This window comes from Primulina huaijiensis, chromosome 16, assembly GCF_012295235.1.
Source record: "Primulina huaijiensis isolate GDHJ02 chromosome 16, ASM1229523v2, whole genome shotgun sequence".
Classification (NCBI taxonomy): domain Eukaryota; kingdom Viridiplantae; phylum Streptophyta; class Magnoliopsida; order Lamiales; family Gesneriaceae; genus Primulina; species Primulina huaijiensis.
Genome location: NC_133321.1, coordinates 14,715,853 through 14,737,761, shown reverse-complemented (window position 1 = coordinate 14,737,761; position 21,909 = coordinate 14,715,853). Strand labels below are relative to the sequence as shown.

The 21,909-nt window shown below is 33.9% G+C and overlaps 1 protein-coding gene across 1 annotated transcript; it reads right to left on the bottom strand.

Annotated features, from left to right (window-relative positions):
• Positions 1–192: 192 nt before the first annotated feature.
• Positions 193–14,435, bottom strand: LOC140961055 (protein ALTERED SEED GERMINATION 2). The gene is made up of 20 exons (XM_073419375.1): positions 14,413–14,435; positions 14,172–14,271; positions 12,792–12,869; positions 11,930–12,064; positions 11,739–11,846; positions 11,516–11,644; positions 10,485–10,600; positions 10,287–10,404; positions 9,547–9,652; positions 7,998–8,143; positions 7,744–7,914; positions 7,541–7,651; positions 7,188–7,299; positions 5,158–5,495; positions 4,454–4,544; positions 2,784–2,879; positions 1,993–2,063; positions 1,790–1,917; positions 1,073–1,168; positions 193–452 (listed from the first exon to the last, which is right to left on the bottom strand). Exons 1-19 carry the CDS (start codon positions 14,433–14,435, stop codon positions 1,087–1,089), a joined length of 2,259 nt encoding a protein of 752 aa, XP_073275476.1. The 3' UTR covers positions 193–452; positions 1,073–1,086.
• Positions 14,436–21,909: the final 7,474 nt, after the last annotated feature.

Here is a 21,909-nt window from a genome sequence, read left to right as displayed (position 1 = left end):
AACTACAAAATCTGTATATTAATTACTTTTTCCCCTAGAATACAGTATACTTTCATAAAAACAACTAAATATAATATAATAAATAGAAATGCACGTACAAATAATTTTATAAAAATTACTCTAATATTATTAGATTTCAAAATATAGAAACTACATTTTATGACAAAATTTAATATATGTACACGTGCCACAAGCCAAAGTTCAATGGTATAAATGTAACGAAAACCACTAATGTAATATAATATTGCACAATTAACAACATCCAAAGACAGCTAATGTAATGTACATAACCTCACAGCATCCTCACATGTAAAAGATGTGGGATTTTATTAATAATATATATATATATGTACTAGTTTCTAAAACACTAAAAGCTTTACACGAAGGACTTACATCCACAATTAACTTCAGCAGTGTATGGCATGGCCTTTTAATTCACCCGTTTGCAACCCCTGCTCAAAAGAAGTAACAAGTTCTTAATATGACCCTTTTCATATTATGTTCCACAATTGTATTTAATCTCATCATGTTTAATGACCTATAGGTTAATATCATGTGTATGAAATCATTTTCTTGTTTTTTTTTTGGACAAGAAGAAACTCGCACAGGAGATAGGAATGAGGGAAAAAAACAGGTGAAACATGTGGAAATACAAGCTAATCCATCAGATTTGAATAATGGCCCGTAATATATATACGCCAAACTCCATTCACAAACCAGCAATTAAAATTCAGTATTTACACAGATGTGGTTAAGCAAGATGAAAGAATATGTTGAGAATGAGTGAATACTTCCCAAAGACAAAAAACATACAAGCTTCATCCGAGATAAAAATCACTTAGGCTGTGTTCAGACGGAAATATTTGATATGGATGGAAATTTGAAAAATGGGCTTAAAATCACTCATATGGGGTAATTACCATCACATATACATAAATTAACAAAGAGGTGAATTTGAAATACACACAACATAAATCCATCAAAGCAATCATAAGATGATATATATATGTATATATACAGAAAGTTACTGTAGAAAATGCAGAAGAATGAAGGGTTTCTGATAGTTACTAACCAATGGAAGCGTAATTAGCTTTGTGTGCACTCAAATGGATGAAACCTTCCTTCAGCAAACTCATGCATGCGGAACCGCTCCAGGATTTCGAAAGGCCTGAAGTGGCATTGAAAAATAAATGAATGAATGAATGAATGAGAACCAGTATAAGCATAACACATTTAACGACCAAATGACTCAGCAATAAATAGTGGACTAGCATACAAATGTATATTCACTGGACTTGCTCGATCGAGCTTAATGGACTTGTACACATCTATTGATTCCCACCAAACGTAATGGATATTTTACCAGCAAACATAGACCTAAACTAAGAATACAAAAAACTCTTCTTGAGCTGACTAACAGATCTTAAACAAAACAGCTTTCTGAATCTAAGCTTTTATATCTTTTTAGTCTGGCTTTAGGAGACATTTATCGAGATTGGCAGAAATCAATTTTCCAGAACCACAACCAACTCAGTCTCTGTTTTGTGTAAAATCTCAGATGGTGGAATTGCTGGTAATTTATGAAGCCCAAGTTGCCATTCTCAAGAAATTTCTACTTTGTGATCGCCAAAATTTTATGCATGATGACCATGTGAAGGGGGAAAAACACCATATAACAAACTTTAACTATCAATGCGGCAATAGAAACAAATACAATTATCATGTAGCATAAAAGACGACAGCCACTCAAGTCATTTGTCAACAGAGTAAATATATTCATCAAACATACAAAATTGCTTCCCGAGTGCGACATAATCTGCGTTGATTTTCTTCCATGGCATCTAATACATTTGAAGTCTCTGGTCCTGCTGCTCCCCCAGCTACAATAGAAGGGACGGGAGAATTTGGAGTCCAGATCTGTGTAGTTAAAATTGTGAATAAGCTACAATACTTTGAAGCTCTAATAAACGAAAATGATAAATTCCCACTCACCTTTATGGTGCTGTCAATTCCACTTGTTGCGATGACACAGTCATATGGATGGCATTGTATACAGTTCACAACTGTGCAGAAAAAGAGTAGTGGTATCAGAAAACCAGGAGAGGGTAACTGTAGCAGGGGTATATCAAGCGCCCAGCATCAGAGAACTGACTTTGAACTCAATTGGCAGGTAAATGCTTGACCAGAGAGAATAACAGCAGGGAAGAATTGAGCATGATGAAAGCAACAATAGTATAAATTCTAATTAAAAACACTGCAATCTCAGAAAAGACATGTATTCAAGGTCATTATTAAATGTGTACATTGTGCACCAGCATAAAAAATGTGATCCATTGATAGGAATAAACTCAAACAACATAAACAAACTCTCAATTAACCAAGTCAATGCGTGCCATTACATCTTCCAATTAAATAACAAAATACCGACATCACAGAAAAACTGGGAATCTTATGAAAGTTGGGAAAAATAATATCCTATGATCACTGTCAGGGGATCACAAACATAAGCAAATAGCCAACAATACTCCATACACAAATTAGATATTGACCAAACAGAGTGTTGTTATATCCACATCATAAGAGTCATATAAGCAAATAAATCTAATTTAAAACAAAAACAAAAAAACAAAAAGAGAGTTGAAGATTTAATGAAGTTTGCAAGACTCAACACACAGAAAACCATTTCTACATGAAAATCAAAGCTAGTCGATATCAAACGATTAGCAATTCATTTGCAATGATCTTGTAAAGCTAACAGATCTTGGTGGAGATGGGGACACTACCAGCTTCATCTCCACGCAGCATCTTTAATAATCGGCCAGATTTTTTTTCCCAAATAAACCATCTTCCGTCATCACTTCCACTGGCAACATATTCACCTGAATACAATTAATAAACAATCAATTTTGTCACTCAGATAACCAAAAATCACACTAGCAAATCCAAATATTCAGAAAGAATTTCACTCGAAGCACACCTAGTTTGGTTGAAGTACTTGTATCTAAATAGGGGCAACTTTTAGCCCACCCATCTCTCCTAAACAAGACATCCCAAGAAAGGAACATCGGTGCTCTGTCGGATGTTCAAATTATGTGAGAAGAGGAACATAAACCTTCACCATTCTACGAGCATAAATCTAGCAGAAACAGATTTTTTTGAGAACTTAGTGAAGTATACCTGTTTGTTGGTTCTTTATTCTCATGACCAGCCACATCTAGTTCGATTGGTATGATTTTATTAGGAATGAGAAGTTCAAAAAATTGACATACATCATTCTTATTTTCCTTTTCACTTATCTTCCTTTTCCTAGTTACGAATGGAGTGCAAAAAGGCGGAGAGATGGACAAGAAAATCAATGCTTAATTGGAATGATTTGTCCAAAGTTCTGACACACGTTGAATCAATTTACACTGTTTAACACAAGTTCAGCCAGAGAAATTTCTGTAAATTTGCTCCGAATCTTGTTTCAATTACTCAATATGTTTTCGGTCACATAAGGAGCAATAAGCAAACTTTAAATACGATTATCCGCAATGCCCATTTTTCAAACAGTACACTTGTCTATTTATTTAAATCAAACCACACAGTATTTTGGTGTGGTCATGAAATGCCATTACCAAATCAATGAATGTTACTTTTAATTAGCTTCAAGAAGGGATTCCCAGTGTTCTTTGCTGTTACCCTTTCTTTAATCCTAGCCCAAGCAGTTATGCAAAATTTGACAAATGCTGCTGCTTCTCTCAGGACCTCAAACCATGAACCCCCATCAATCATATACAGAATCAACTTTATTGTCATAAGCATACTCAATGGTGTCATAAGGATCTTCTTAGACACAAAAATAGCAAAAGATCTTTTATGATAACAAACAATTCATTAAGAGAAAAGTAATTTACGATAACAAACAATTCATTAAGAGAAAAGTAATTAATACTAAATAAAAGAATATCATCCTCCACCCATTCAAATAAATATATCTACAATACAAAAACCAAAAATGATCCTTCCATCACCACCCTCACCTAAGTTGCCTTTCATATATCAAGGTCACTACCTACATAGATTTATCTTCATCAATCCGATAATTAGGCACTACAAAAACTTATGTGGTAATAATATTTTATGGCAATATCTACCCCAACCAATTTTACCAAGAGTTGCGTATATTTTAAAAGAGAGGGTAGAATTCCACTGCTGTAACTTCTGCATTCCTAGTGGCTTGGTTAGAATGACAGAAAATAAAATTAACCACAGATTACTACATTAATATTTGCGTTAGAAGTATTATGAATTGTCCTGTAATGAAATTTGCGTAAAAGAACGAAAGGAAGAACTGACAGAATAATAAGGTGCATCAAAAAAATTCTAAGAAAACTTGTGTGTTTTACAACAGCCAGGCTTATTTGAGAATTCACTCACACAGAAAGATTGCATAAAAGATATAAAAAAATACCTCTTCGCCCAATAAAACTAGCTTGTTTTATGTCTGTGCCTATGTTACAGTGACCAATATATCTCTGCTTCATATCTGTTATGGTCTCGGGCTGCAATATGAAAAGGGCAAGAAATTCTTATGCTAATGCAGAAAGTAACTAGCAGAAAGCAAAAATGAAAAATCGTCAAACAGCCTCATAGAGTTAGTTTACTACTTTAGCGTCGAGTGTTTGTCACCCACACCAGAATTCGAGCATGGAACCATAACAAATTGAAGTAAACAAACAGATCCACATTCAATTCTGCTTCTGGCAAAGAAATGGAAAGAAAGGGGGTTAAGGAGAAAGAAAATATTCCCCCCCTCCTGGTAATAGGACTTGAAAAATTGGGACTGCGGAAGACTTTGGGCATGCAACGTGGAGAAGAGAGATCACAAAAATTTCAAATTCACAGTGTACCAAATATGGGACCATGGCTAAAATGAAAGAGGAGAGATACAAGCCATCACCAGCCGAAGAAGCCTGAAGACGAGTCCGCAACCGAATCACCGTAGCAACAACAAATCATAATAAAGAGCTAATAAAAGGAAAATAGCTAAACAACGAAGTGAAAGAAAGGTTCACAGTAGCTTGACATATTTATACAGTTTGCTAAAAAAATAATTGCATAACATGATACTTAATGAAAGAACAAAATTTTAAAGATAATGGAATAGACAAGAACCTGATATGGAACTTTATCATTTTCTCTTGACAATTGGAGCAACCCACAAGTATCGTTAGGTCTTCCATTTTCCAAGGCTGTAGCATCTCTCCTGCGAATTCTTAAATTCAAGTTCCTATCAAGAATAGCAGAGTCAACACTATCTCCTCCTTCACCCGATATTGATGTTTCAAAATCCAATTCTAGTTCTTCATAGTCAGAGTCTTCTCTTTCTGGACCATCTAGTAAAGCACTGTCTGCTTCTGAATGGTAGATAATATCACTCAGAGAAAGTACTCTTCCAGATTGATATTCAGACTTCGACCCTCCATCGCCATGCATGTCAGCTTCAATTTCAACTATCACGTCATGTCCATGGCATCGTGCAAAGATTAAGAAATAGTACTTAACCTTATATTATATTAGCTGGTTCACATAATCACACAATTTTATAATCTTCTTAGATTTACTTCTGTGTATTAATAGGCTGAAAGGTGAACTTGCAAATCATAAGTTTAACATACTATTGACAGTTTAACATACTATTGACACATAAAACGGATTTGGAAACTATGATTTCTGCTCATGCAAAGATAAGATTTGCTATTGCAGCATGGAATAGAGACATCAAACACCTAATGCCGCGAGACATCAAACACCTAATGCCGCGAGACATTAAAATTATATCGAGCGCAATGGCATCTATAGATACCATATATCATTCAGGCATGTACCAAATAATACTTGAACCAAAAAAATGGATATTCAATAATGTGAATGAGAGAAGAATTTGTCTATCCTAGCCTATTGTCTATCCTAGCCTAGCATGCAGAGGGCCCAATATATCTACTCATGATAGAGAAGTAGAAAGCGTGAGAGATGTTCAACAAGTTATTACCAAAACAAAGCTTCAAGGTGAAACGAGAAATTCATTGAGTATGATACTTTTTGTCGAACAAGATAGTTAAGCATGGTTAAGATAGAATTATCAAAGAATAATCAAAATTAGAATATTACGCTTTTTAAGTGGGGAGATAAAAATTTAATGCGATTCCGCTTTCATTTAAGTTAAACTAAATGACTAAAGTTCTCTCTTTTAGTGAAGAAGTCTGGATATACATGGATCGCAAAAAAGTCAAAAACATTAAAATCAGAATAATGCATTTTAGAAGAATCGAAAGTTTTAGTAGGGAAATGAAAATAAAATATAACAATAATAAAGAATGTAAATGGTCTTTCTTCTTTTTGTTGTTGCTTGAGTAAAACATGTGGCAAGTAAATATTTGTTTATATATAAATTTTTTTAATTTTAAATATTTCAATCTAGATGCGATATGATCAAACCATCAAACACAAGTCACTTAACTAAAAGTATTAGATATGCACGATGCATATAATATCTTCATGGATGTCATTAAGAAGTCGACTTTTGTTAGGCACTTTTGAAACTATGCAATAGCTTCCTTTATTTGTCGCACTGGGTTGCTGGGATTTACCCTTAAATAGTTTTCTTGGTTGTCAATTCATATATTATTACTAGTGCACCAACGCACGCATAATATTTTTTACAATTCATTTGATTTATATTTAAATGAGGATCAAAATATAATTATAAGAAATAGTGAGGGACTACACCGTAATTTTGATATATAAATTTAAAAATAAATTGAAAAATAAAAGAATAAAAAAATAACATAAGTATGAATTGAACATATAACCTAAGCCACAAAAAACAATGACTCTATCCGCTGAGCTACATATAACTTACATTAAAATTTTAACATTTTATTAATATATATAATTATTAAGACAGACCATGACACCAAAATTAGTTACTCTAAGTATCTCATACTTAATATAATAGTATAGATTATTATTTGTGCATCCAGTTGGATGATACTCTAATTATGCCAAAAAGAGAAAATCCTAATATAGGGTCACTTTCAGGTTAGATGAGATTATATAAAATTCTTGATCTCATGTCTAGCTCATGATGACCCTGAAGGGCCAATTATGATATTAAAAGGCAAAAAAGAGGAAAAATGGCAAACCTGCAGCGATGCTCTTCTTTATATTTTCCACCTTTTCCATGACTTCAAAATCCGATGGAGCTAGAGCTTGAGCTGCAATAGCAAAGTCCAAGGCTTGGTTGTGCTTGTTTAACTGCAATGCCAACAAACAGAGTCAGTAACACCAATAATAGAACTACAGAAATGACTATTGTCTTCATATCTGCAGCAAAAACAAAGTGAGTGCTTTAGTTATACGATAGTCATGTTCTACATGTACTTCCCAAGGAGGGGTCCTGAACCACCGCATTGCACACCGGTCACCGGACATGTGAATTCTAGAACATTTAAATCAAGGACTCCGAAAAAAATTTGCCTGAATATCACTCAGTTACCATGGTCAAGCCTTCAGCCATACAAATTAATGCCATAACTGACGAAGGATCGATTTTCCGGGCTTGATAGCAGTCCCTGATAGCCATGTGCACATCATTTTTCCATCTCCGCTGCAACAAGGGCCAAAATGGTCGATTTAATGGAAAACACAACTCTTGCATAAATCTAGACAGGAATTGAAAGATACATATATCATTAAGACCTTGAGCAATAAGGATGCACGAATACACAAACATTCGAGCACAACAGTCGGCTCAATCTCAAGACCAAGAAAAGCTAAAACTTCATTACAAGCCTCAATTCCATAATAAAAATCCAATTCTCCTTTTAAAGTTCTCTGTGCAATCTGGATCAACTTCCTGCACTTTTTAACCTGTAAGCACATAATTAAATTAATCATCAGCAACAAAAAAAACCTGAGTGATAGATCAACTTGGAGTAGAAAAGGGTTCATACCTTTGCAGAAATCTTGCTTCTTACAGGAAAACCGTTCAGAGATATGCCCCATGCAGAGGAGTGTAAATCTGCTCCACCGTGTGGGGGATAAAAGCTGATAAGCTTTGTGACGTCTTCTGACGTGTACCTCATTGTACTCCCAGAAGCTGCTAAAAAAAAAACTTTCCATGATTTCAAATTTTCCAAGCAATCTGATTAATACCTAGATCAACTTTACAAATAAATCAAATCATATATTTGAACTGGTATGAGAAGAAACAAAATATATCCATGACAGGAAAAATGAAATTTGACAGCTTTCTTGCTTATGGTTGCAGTGCTCTTTCAGGTTAGATTATGTGGCTGTAGAGCAGTGGATGATAGATTGAAGGGTAAGGCCTATAGAACTCTGGTCGGTCTTATTAGACTACAATTTCATGGATTTTCTAGCATAACCATGTTAGGGTCAGCTGGTCGTTGGGTAAACAGCACTTGCAAATATCTTTTTGACAAAATGCATAGCATCTTACATCAACCGGAGCTCTGACACCTAAGCCATGATTAAAAAGGAGCCAGCAATTGTAACTAGCAACATAGAAGAACAATTAAGGAAAAACTGAAGTTAGCTTTACTGAAGAAACTTGATATTCATGTAAGAACAGCAGATGCCATCTCGACAGTCGACAGTAGAAAAATAGCCCGAATTTGAGTTTCAACTTCTCTAAGAATTAGATAAGAATCCTGTCGTGTCATTCAGTTGTAAACTCTAGCCATCCATGGTTATAATCCCTCCACACATGGATGGAGCATTCCATTGGTGAAAAAATTTGTACATAGATAATCTCATAGAAAAAGGAAAAAAGATGCGCTTTCACTAGCTCCCTGAACGGCAGGGTGCCTCTTAAACCACCACATTTAGCTGACAAATTGCCATAATTTGGCTGCCAAAAATAAGGCTGCGGCAAAAGGGTTCAAGCAATTAGCTTAAATTGAAATTTATTGTTTACTACACTATGCTCACAAAGCGAACACAATCGAGCTTGAGCATGATAAGCTTAATTTGAAAGGCTCGAGATGAGCTGAATGGTGTTCATTTTTTAAAAAATTGGTAGGGCATTGTAGCTGTTACGCAGGCTCGAGATGAGCTGAATGGAGTTGATTTTTAAAAAAAATGGTATAGTATTGTAGCTGTTATGCATTAACTTTTACAGACAATTTGACTCATGCTCTCACCGCATTCATCTAAATACGATAACCTATCTCTTTCATCTAGGTATCAAGAGCTTGTAACTAATGATCAAAAGCAAATGAAGCAAAAATTGAAAACTCTACACCCATCATTAGATATTAGCAAACACCTAAATACCGGCATACAATATAAACTTTTTGCTGAGAAACATCCAATATTCCCAAAAAAACCCAGTCATGTCACATGAATGAAACAGTAACATCACCACATGCTCTAAATATTTAGACAACAAACAGCATATAACTTTAAGGCGAGGATAATGTAAAGAAAAGCACGATCTTATTTTATTCAATAACTGACAATTAAGCGTAAAAAACGTACCAAGATTTGCATCCATCAAGTACACATGCTCACCACTGTAACTAAGAAGAACCTCCTCACCATTAGGACTAAAAGCGACATGAGTAAGATGCAAGCTAAAATTACCCTGGAAAAAGAGAATAAATAATATAATAGCTACGAGGCAGCTTCTGTTTCTAAAAGGACGGAGAATCTTGTACATAAATAAACTGAAACAGATCCAGTATACAACACACACTTGTACACAAAGACGCGCTACAATAAATATCATTTCAACTTAAGGAGCAAGGTAAAAGGTGTACCAAACCCTATTATATTTTACCCCCATTTTAAAGTTCACCACCCATTCTGTTGAAGTTAGAAGTAAGCTAGGATAAACTGCTCATAGGAGAGAGCAAAAAATCCATCAGCATCGAAAGATGCGCGTTAGGGATATAGGGAAAAAACCAATGCACTGCATCTTAAGAAATAGAATACTTGAAGTTATAGACTTGGAGAGTGACACTATATTGTTATAAGGATAATACAGTTCTGCAAAAGAAGCTTTAAACACCAAATCTGCGCTCCCACTTTCACAATCTGCTCTAAGAATTTTGAAGTAAACTGTAAATGAATGAGGCTTTCAATATAGCTGACAATCATGATACACCTGTTCACTAATGGAAGCAATAACTACCAGATAAACAACAAAAATTATAATTGTTCTGAATTAGTTTACGGAGAACAGAAGCAATGATTTCAGGACAAATTGATATACTAACAAGGTCAGAAAGATGCATTGGGCAGAAGTAATTGACGCATGGTGGCGATGGCATCTTTTTTTGACTAGAAGACATTGGCGGTAGCATTCGTCTATCATACAAACGCACAAATGAATCACTGCAAGAATTTTTGCAAGGATATTATTAGATTCAGTCAATACTCTTAACATGTATATAGCAAAATTAACTATGATCTACCTGCCGCCAACGAGAAGTAAATGAGGTCTAGCATTACTGATATCACAAGACTTCAACATAAGCACATGTTTGGGGGGATCTGCTAATGATTTTTTAGCTCCACACCGCAAATCAAGCTGCAAACAAGAAGCACGAGGCCACGTCTTACGGAGACTGGAAGAAAACACAGGTTACTTTTTACAGGAAACAAAAAGCCAAAACCATTACATTATGGCAGATGAATGTGTGCATGTGTCTGTTTGTTGGGTTCAGAAAAGGGGGTTGACATCCTAGAATACCTAAATCAGCTGGATAACAATATAATAAAATAAAAAATGAGTGTTTGACTGCCCAGTTGCTAAAACACAACGCAAAAGATGACAAAGGAATTCCGTTTACTTCCACTGAAGCCCTTGCCAGCATAATATTCGATGATGTACATGCAACCTGGTGATACTCTATTACTAGCACTGTACCCAACTCTATCTTAAGTCTCCCATGAAAAACAACAGTCCAATGAGATCACATTGAGTGAAACAATTAATTCACCGGGTATCACTCCATGTCACCAGTTTCAACAAAAAATAGTCACAAGAATCATTTGTCCAAAATGGGATGATTAATTTAAATATGTCCTTGTTATTATTCGCACATTCTCTCAGATTAGAGGAATCTTTTATAGCACCAGGACATTATAGGCTCCATTTAAAGCTTTGGGGCTGTAATATCTCAGCTAATGCATTTTTGTCAACTTATTTAGTTCACATCCATGCTCTTAACAATAAATGTCGAGACCTAAGTTAATAGATGTCAAGGTATTAGCAGTGTGGGTCCTGAAAACTAAAATGCAGGGTCTTAATGATAAACCTTTGCCATGGTGTGGCACAATACACAATCGATTTACAAGATTGATTTACAAGAGACAATGACACTATTTAAGATTTTGACAAAATTGAGACATGCATAATGCAAAAGGATTTTTAGATAGGAGAAAGACGATGTAGTAGGATGCAGCAGAAATGTAAGAAGAGGAAAACATGACTTAAACTTACAAGGACGTTACGACATTCTTGGTGAGGGGACCCAGCAGCAGGGCATGAAGCACATTCACGAAAATCATGTTGTCTCAGTGTCCCATCTTCACTGGCACTCCACACCACATTGGGATTCCCGGCTTCCACCTAAAAAACAAAATCAATAAATTTACAAGCACAGAAACACTGCTCCCATTGAGTCAACATGGAATAACTATAAAAGGAAAGAAGAAGAGTTTACGGCTAATTTTTTAACCCTCCTTGTGTGACATTGAAAAAGTGCTAATGGGTTGATTCCACCACCATCCTGTTCTCTGCCCCTTAAACGAGATAAATTGAATAGTCGCACCTGTAATAGAATAGAACTCCTTCAGCAAAAATAAAAAAAATAAAAAGTTCAGTAATACGTGATAATCTACAATGAAATATTACCTCAGCATCCCCTGCCCCAGAAACAACCAATTCATCTGAAGTTTCGGGAACAAATTTTGTACAGAATATGTTAGCAGAATGGCCGGTGTCAATGGAGAGAAAAAGTTTTCGGCTTGAATAAGACCAAATATTAAGCTGCAGCGAATACAGAACACATTATCAAATCAAGAGCTAGATAAATTATATGACAGTACATCACTAATAAGGCCCCCAAAGGAAGTCCTACCACAATAGGAAGAATAAAAGGAAATATTCCCACAGAAAAGCTGCCGGCAGATGTTAGCGAATCCAAAACATTCACATGTGCAAGGCTGGTTCCACTTTTTTTTGCATCAATTCAATCTTTTTTGTGATTTCTCATCGTCTATAATGGGCATTTCTTGGAGATTTGGTGATACTCGATCCAATTTAATCACTAATTTTGACTCTATATATTGGTGGGAGTGTGCTAAACCTCACACAATTAGGGAGCGGAGCAATGCCAACCAAAAACAAAAAGTTCAAAGAAAGCATAATTTTTCTGGTCATCCACATAATGTTAAGTAGGAGTTTATTATCATACGCTCACCAAAAAAGTGCCAAAATGATGTGATTATCCTGGCCATCCAGCTATTTGATAATTATTATAGAAGAAAACATAAAGAATAGTACATAAATGTGCAGTTCATGAAGAGCATACGAGGTTTTTCCAAATTACTAGTGGATTAAGAAGTGATCTCGGGCATAAGTTTGCAGCGAGCTATACTTACTGCTAAATGTTAAGCAACATCAAGATTAACCACGCTGAGAAGTGTGGACATCGTCCAATCTAGGTCTTTAATAATGTTAGGTGATATTTATATACTCAATAGTAGAATCATACTCGTGCATCATCGGATCCTGATACCAACAGCGAACCTTCTGAATTCCATGCCAAAGCATTTACACAACCACGGTGCCCCTGTCAAACAAACAAAAAAACCCTTTATCTAACAATTCATAAAAATTAACCACTACACTTGTATGTTAAAGTACACATAACACAAACTGCTAAAAACCCTTTATCTAACTATTCATAAAAATTAACCACTACACTTGTATATTAAAGTACACGTAACACAAACTGCTAAAATGTCTTAAAAGTGATGAAACAAATTCAAAACACATCAATGACATTTAAATACAATCAGCATTGGTATATCATATATGGCTATTCCAGCCAATAAACATGCAGTATCAGAACTCAGAGCTCACACATCAAAACTCTACAGGTTTTCCAAAATCATGAGTTCTTAAGAAATTATTTCGACCCATAGAATCGCATCAATATGAACCCCCAAATATATTTTGGGAGATAAGGAAATAAAACCTCTCGTATACATAAAAAGTTTGAGGCTAACTATCAATAATAACGACTACATATAAAGCTCTCAAAGGATCAGCTAGCTAAAAGATACTCTTAAAATAGTAAGTAGTTTTTTTCTTAAATCATATTACTTGAGGTATTTGGCTGCTTGTTCGGTAGACTTGTAAATTCAAAAAAAAAAATGAAAACTATCACTATTATTATGTCTAAGGCTATAAGCATAGCATAACAGAGACAAATGTTTGGTGTCATGGTCTATTTAGTTTTTTTTCCTTTTTTTATTTATTTTTTCATCAATTCAAATTGCCATTCAGTCCCTCATTAATTGATACATTATGGTATGACCCCCATATAAATATAATCAATTCAAATTGCAGTATGACATTTCATTACTTTCAAAAATTATAACACGACCCATATTTGAATATAAATAAAATTAATGATAAAAAGATTGTACAAGCTCGTAAAGCATGCGCCGGTGCACTAGTTTTAATTATGTTTTACTGATTTGACATGAAGCCACTAGAAATGACCTAATTAAAACAAACAATTCTGAGATCTATTTTTCAGTGGTAGTGCTTTTGTAAGCTCAAAGTAGAAGTTATACATCAAAGTAAATGTAGGTGCTGACATTCAGCTCACTCTTTTCAAAGCATGCAGGTCGTAACAAGTCACTGTGAGACAGCAGAAACAAGGAGTCATTTCCCAAGTAAGAACAAAATTTTCAGGAAATGCCGTTTGGTATTCTGTTCAAATTATAAGAATTTTTTATTGGCTACGCCATTAGAAATTCATGTTGGTATCTGTTTCTCCCAATCAAAGCACCATAAACTAATTGACTCAATTTTCATCTAGAGCAAACCAATGTCAAAATACAAGGAGAGTGTTCATAAATACCTCCAGTTCTCTTTCTAGTGACAGCCTTCGCAGGAGTGAGGAATGTGTTCGCGCATCTTTATTAAAATCCTGGACATAAAATGGAGGAAGAGTAATCGCACTATATTCTCAGCCAAGTACCGTGGTTTAAAGAATCAAAACACCATAATTGTATCTAAAGATAGGTATTTGAGAGATTTCAAGTTTCAACATATATATTCTAGTTTATGTTCATTCAAACACCAGAACCACAAATTCACACCTTTCACAAATTCCAGATAACATTCTTCGTAAGGGTTTCAAGTGCCAGTATGCTTGTTCAATATTTTCAACTACACATTCAGACTACTCCATTTCATAGGGTACTTATACTTGGTCTTAAATTTTCCAAATTTAAGAAAAAAAATATTGAAGGATCATAATGAACAAGCATACTGGCACTTGAGAAAAAATATATTCCGAAACAGGAAAAAGGATCATAAATTCTAGCGTTTCAGAAACCCCATTTTCTCTCGAGAAACTTTAACATTCCCAAAAAGAACTCAAAGGTTCTGGTGCATACATTTCCTTTCGCAACAATTTAACCAGCAAACCCCATTAGATGATAAAATCCCTTGTATCACTGAAACGAATTAATAATCAAATCTTGGCGAGAATTCAACAATCCTATCAAAGCCATAACTCATTAAAGCATATNTTTTTTCATGAATAACCTAAATAAGATATCTGTCTCACAAAATACGACTCGTGAGACCGTCTTGCACAAGTTTTTACCTTGGTCGAAACCTCATGGTGAACTTTATTTTTTTATTTCTCGAAAACATTATTTAATAACAATATGGATTTTTTTGTTACTTTTTAAAAATATTTTTTCCTTTATATCAGAATAAACATATAAATGTTTATTAATAAACAAGATATAGAAAAAATAAGTGATATACATGTCAAATAATATTATTTTAACTGTCAAATTAAATTCTTAAATAACATTTTAAGTTTTTTTTGTCAAATACCAAGATGTAATTCTTAATCCATGAATTTAAATTCCAATTCCAAAAATCATTTTCTATTGACACAAACATTTGTTCAACAATCTATCTGTACAATGTTATGAAAAGTGCTAGATTACGATACCATGTGCAACGATCTCAGATATCTATATCTCACAGATGGATCGATCTGGTCCATACTTACAGTGGAAAGTAATATTGTTGATATAAAAATAATACTTTTAATTCAAATCATTATATACTACACAATATCTTTTTAATATAAAAGTAATACTTTTAACTCAAATAAGCATATATTATACTATATTTCTTAATAACATAACTAAACAAAAAATGATATATTTACAGTGAAAAATAATATTGTTGATATATAAATCAATAATTTTCATGGATCGAATACTTTTACTCAAATCAATATATATTACACAATATTTATCCATAATATAACTTACCAAATTAATATTTTTGAAGTGAAAAATAATACTTTAGAGATCCGTTCCACAAAATTGACCCTCGAGACATTCACATGAGTTTTTTCGGTATAATAATTGTTAATTTTTTTAAAAAATAAATCTCAATTTTTTTAAATTACCTTTTTCGTCCTCATACACTTATTTTATAGGATAGGAAAAAATATAAATGAAATATACAAAAAATTTAATATGTATATTTATGTATGTACACAAAAAGAGACATACATTGCATGGAAATAGTTGCTAGTACTATAATATTAGAGTAGATATATTGTGAGACAAATCAATTCTGTTCATATTTATAATAAAAAGTAATAATTTTTAATGAGCGACCCAATTAATAATTGTTGAAAAATTATTTAAAAATGTGAAAAATATTTGTGTTGAAAATGTGAATGTTGAATGTTGAAAATTAGGTAAAATTAGGTGTTGAATATTGAAAAGTAGTGTGTGATGATGTAGGTAATGATGTATTTTATTTTTGGATTATTTGTAAAAATTTTCTATAAATAGATCTCTCATTTGTGAAGAAAATCACAATTGAGTTGAGAGAAAAATATTATAAAGTGTGTAGTGTGATAATTTTGAGAGTTTGAGATTTTTACTTTTTACCGTAAATTTTTACTTTTTCACAACACGTTATCAGCACGAAGCTCTAAAAGTCCTCCATATTTTTCCAAGCTCCGAACAGAAGAAAAAGGTAACAAAAGTAATAATATTTATTTTACTGTTATTTATTTATTGTTTATATATGTAATATATAATATAATGTTATTGTTAGAAATAATAAAAATAATTTTTTCAAAAACTTGTTATAAATCCTGGGAGGATGTTAAGACGACATCCCACACTCCCGGTAAGGGATACGACAAGTATAAAAGCCTATAAGGTTTTTTAAACAAAATAACTTATGACACCTAATTATAATAATGTGATATGATATACATAATTATTTAAATATGACTAATATTATATACACCATATTATTACCATAAAATTATACAAATACATACATTTATTTTCTTATACACCAACGGTAATAAACGGTAACAAAACGGCTAGTTTTTGCTCTATAAATACAATCTCACAAATACATTCAATCACTCCAACTTTCTCTTCTTCTCTAAAAATTATTCTTCATCAAATTTTCGAAGAAAAAAAGAAGATGGCTTTCACGAGGTTATTTTTAATTATTTTGGTTATCATACTCACCAGTCTTGTATTTATCGGAGAATATCCTCCTCGTGTGTTTTCTTTATTTTTACGAATACTTGTACTTGTTGTTTATCCATTACTTTGTATTGCAATATTCATTAACTAATAAAATGCATCGTAATTTTTAGTACCACCATGGCAAACTTGGCAAAGCTCGAATTCATCGCTCTTGATATTACTGGGAAAAACTATATGCCATGGACTCTTGATGTAGAAATGCATCTTGAGTCATTGGGTCTAAGCGAGACCATTAAAGAAAATGGTATATCTTCATCACAAGAAAAAGCAAAAGCTATAATATTTTTACGACGACACCTTGATGAAGGTTTAAAATGTGAATATCTCATCGAAAAAGATCCCATGGCTCTGTGGAAAGGATTAAAAGAGAGATTTGAACATATAAGGGAAGTTATACTTCCGACCGCCCGTGATGAATGGAATATGTTAAGATTCCAAGACTTTAAAAAAGTCAGTGATTACAATTCAGCGATGTATAGAATAATCTCGCAGTTAAAATTTTGTGGACATGAGGTTACAGAATCGGAAATGCTTGAAAAAACATTTTCCACGTTTCACGCATCAAATATAACACTACAGCAACAATATAGAGTGCGTGGATTTGCGAGATATTCTGAACTCATCGCCTGTCTTCTTGTGGCGGAAAAGAACAACGAGCTATTAATGAGAAATCATCAGTCCCGACCCACTGGATCAACAGCATTTCCAGAAGTAAATGCTGTAAGCAAAAATGAATTTAAACCTGGAAACCAAAATCAAAGTTACAGACAAGATTTTGGTCGAGGACAAAATCGAGGTCGTGGTCGTGGTCGTGGACGTGGACGTGGACGTGGAAGTGGTCGTGGTCGTGGACGCGGCCGTGGTTTTGAAAATAATCGAGATAGTTATTTCTATAACTCATCTCAAAAGAACGTCCCAAACCACCCACCGAAAAGGCATCAAGAGAATATGAGTGTTAATGAGAATCACTCAAAAAGATTTGAAAGTTCTTGTTTCAGATGTGGTACTCCAGGACATTGGTCCCGTATTTGTCGAGCCCCTGAGCACCTTTGTAAACTTTATAAAGAATCAATAAAGGGGAAAGAAAAGGAGACCAACTTTACTGAACACAGTGAACCTTTGAGTGGTTCAACTCATTTTGATGCTGGAGATTTTCTGATTGATTTCTCAGATAATGATCAATTTGATGGTGGAATAAATATGTAAAATATTTTATTTTTTATGTATTCGTATGATAATGTTTTATAGTGTGTTATATTGTATTGTATTTTATTGTCAATAATTTTATTTCATTGCATATTTTTTTGAAGTTCAAATATGGAAAATGCTACGAACCAAGCTGAAGTTTGCATACCTGATAGTGGTACAACGCACACTATCCTCCGAGATAAAAGATATTTCTTGGAACTAAAACCAACAAAAACAACGGTGAATACAATATCAGGTCCTGTAGACTTGATTAAAGGATGTGGTAAAGCACAATTTTTGTTACCTAATGGTACAAAATTTTTGATCAATGATGCTTTATATTCACCACAATCGAAAAGAAATTTGTTGAGTTTTAATGATATATATTCCCATGGGTATGATACTCAAACAATGAATGAAGGGAATGAGAAATATATGTGTCTTACCACATATAAATCAGGAAAGAAATATGTGATTGAAAAACTACCAATGCTCCCTACTGGATTGCATTATACACATATACGTCCCATTGAATCAAACATGGTAATTGATAATTCTTCAATATTAACCAATTGGCATGATCGATTAGGACATCCTGGTTCAACAATGATGCGAAGAATTATAGAAAATACACATGGTCATCCATTGAAAGACCAGAAGATCTTTCAGAATAATAAGTTTCAATGTAAAGCATGTTCTCTTGGAAAACTTATTATAAGACCATCACCAGCCAAAATCCAAACTGAATCACCAATGTTTCTTGAACGTATTCAGGGTGATATTTGTGGACCAATCCATCCACCATGTGGACCATTCAGATACTTTATGGTATTGATTGATGCCTCCAGCAGATGGTCACATGTATGTTTATTGTCAACTCGAAATGTTGCATTTGCAAGATTACTTGCTCAAATAATAAAATTGAGGAATCAATTTCCCGATTATACAATCAAGAAAATTAGACTTGATAATGCTGGTGAATTTACTTCCCAGACTTTCAATGATTATTGTATGTCTATGGGAATCATTGTTGAGCATCCTGTTGCTCATGTACATACTCAAAATGGATTGGCTGAATCATTGATTAAACGTCTGCAAATGATTGCTAGACCAATGATTATGAAAACAAAGCTCCCTATTTCTATATGGGGACATGCAATTTTACATGCTGCTTCATTAATTCGCATCAGACCAAGTGCATATCATAAATACTCCCCATTGCAGCTTGCATTTGGTAAAGAACCAGACATTTCTCATCTGAGAATTTTTGGATGTATGGTGTATGTGCCTATTGCACCACCTCAACGAAAGAAAATGGGACCTCAAAGAAAGATTGGAATTTATATTGGTTATGATAGTCCATCGATCATTCGATATCTTGAACCACAGACAGGCGACGTGTTCACAGCACGTTTTGCTGATTGTCATTTTAATGAGGAAATCTTCCCAATGTTAGGGGGAGAACAGAAACATACCGAAAAAGAAATTACATGGTATGTATCATCATTGTTACATCTGGATCCAAGAACAAAACAATGTGAAAAAGATGTACAGCAAATTGTGCACTTGCAAAGAATAGCAAATCAAATACCAGATGCATTTGCAGACACAAAAGGGGTAACTAAATCATATATACATGCTGCAAATGCCCCTGCTCGAATTGAAATTCCGAAGAAACAAATTGAAGATAGTCATGATGTCATTAAACGCCTGAAGCGTGGAAGGCCAGTTGGTTCCAAGGATAAAAATCCTCGAAAAAGAAAATTCATAGAGAAACACAATGATCACAAAATAGAGAATGATGTTCCTGAAGAAACACATAATGATCACAAAATAGAGAATGATGTTCCTGAAGAAACACATGATGATGAAAATGTTTTGTCAGAACCACAAACTGACGAGAATCATGAAATCTCTATCAATTATATTAATACTGGAAAAATATGGAACCGAAAAGATATAGAAGAAATTGATGATATATTTTCTTATAATGTGGCAATCGACATCATAAATGATAATGAAGATCATGAACCAAAATCTTTTGGTGAATGTAAAAATCGGCAGGATTGGATAAAATGGAAAGATGCCATCCAGGTTGAATTGGATTCGCTAAATAAACGTAATGTTTTTGGACCTATAGTCCTTACACCTGAAGGTGTAAAACCTGTTGGATACAAATGGGTTTTTATTCGAAAGCGAAATGAGAAAAATGAAATAGTAAGATATAAAGCTCGACTTGTTGCACAAGGTTTTTCTCAAAGGCCTGGAATTGATTATGAAGAAACGTATTCTCCTGTGATGGATGCAATTACGTTTCGGTATTTGATTAGCTTGGCAGTATCTGAAAATTTAGAAATGCGTCTTATGGATGTTGTTACAGCCTACTTATATGGATCACTTGATAGTAATATATATATATGAAAATCCCTGAAGGATTTAAGATGCCTGAAGCACAAAGTGCAAAACCCAGAGAATGTTATTCTGTGAAATTACTAAGATCATTATATGGGTTGAAGCAATCCGGCAAAATGTGGTATAATAGGCTAAGTGATCACTTGATGAAAAAGGGATATGTAAATAATTCAATATGCGCTTGTGTTTTCATTAAGAAAACAACATCCGGATGCGTAATTATTGCTGTATATGTTGATGATTTAAACATCATTGGAACGAATAAGGAAATTCAAGAAGTTGTGTCATACTTGAAAGAAGAATGTGAAATGAAGGATCTTGGAAAAACCAAGTATTGTCTGGGTTTACAAATTGAACAAAAAGAATGTGGAATATTTGTTCACCAGACAAATTATACAGAAAAGATCCTTAAACGTTTTAATATGGACAAATCAAATCCTTTAAGTACTCCAATGGTTGTTAGATCATTAAACATAGAAAATGATCCATTCCGTCCATGTGAAGATGATGAAGATATTCTTGGTCCAGAAGTACCATATTTAAGTGCTATCGGTGCCTTTATGTAACTTACAAATTGTACAAGGCCTGATATATCTTTCGCCGTAAATTTATTGGCAAGATTTAGCACATATCCAACAAAGAGACACTGGAACGGAATTAAACATATATTCCGTTATCTACGAGGAACGACATACTTAGGACTTTTGCATACAAAAGATGCTAGTCCAAGTATAATTGGTTATGCCGATGTTGGATACTTATCTGATCCACACAAGGCACGTTCCCCAAACTGGATATGTATTTACTCGTGGAGGCACTGCAATTTCTTGGCGTTCACAGAAACAAACGCTCGTAACAACTTCATCAAATCATGCCGAGATTATTGCACTACATGAAGCAAGCCGTGAATGTGTGTGGTTAAAATCAATGACTCAACATATCCAAATCTCATGCGGATTATCATTCGACGAGAAGCATGTGATACTATATGAAGATAATGCTGCATGTGTTGATCAAATGAAAGAAGGATACATAAAAAGCGACAGAACTAAACATATTCCTCCTAAGTTCTTCGCATTCACCAAGGAGCTTGAGAAGAATAAATGTATTGATGTTCGTCACATTCAATCAAGTGAAAACTCATCAGATCTCTTCACAACGGCACTTCCTACGACAATATTCAGAAAGCACATATATAATATTGGGATGCGCAATCTACGAAATTTGTGAAGAATTGTTCGTGTCAACATGAGGGGGAGTTTACGTGACTGCACTCTTTTTCCCTTACTATGGTTTTTATCCCAATGGGTTTTTCCTAGTAAGGTTTTTAACGAGGCAGTATAAAAACACGTAATGTATACAATCATTATGATCATCATCACAAGGGGGAGTGTTGAAAAATTATTTAAAAATGTGTTAAATATTTGTGTTGAAAATGTGAAT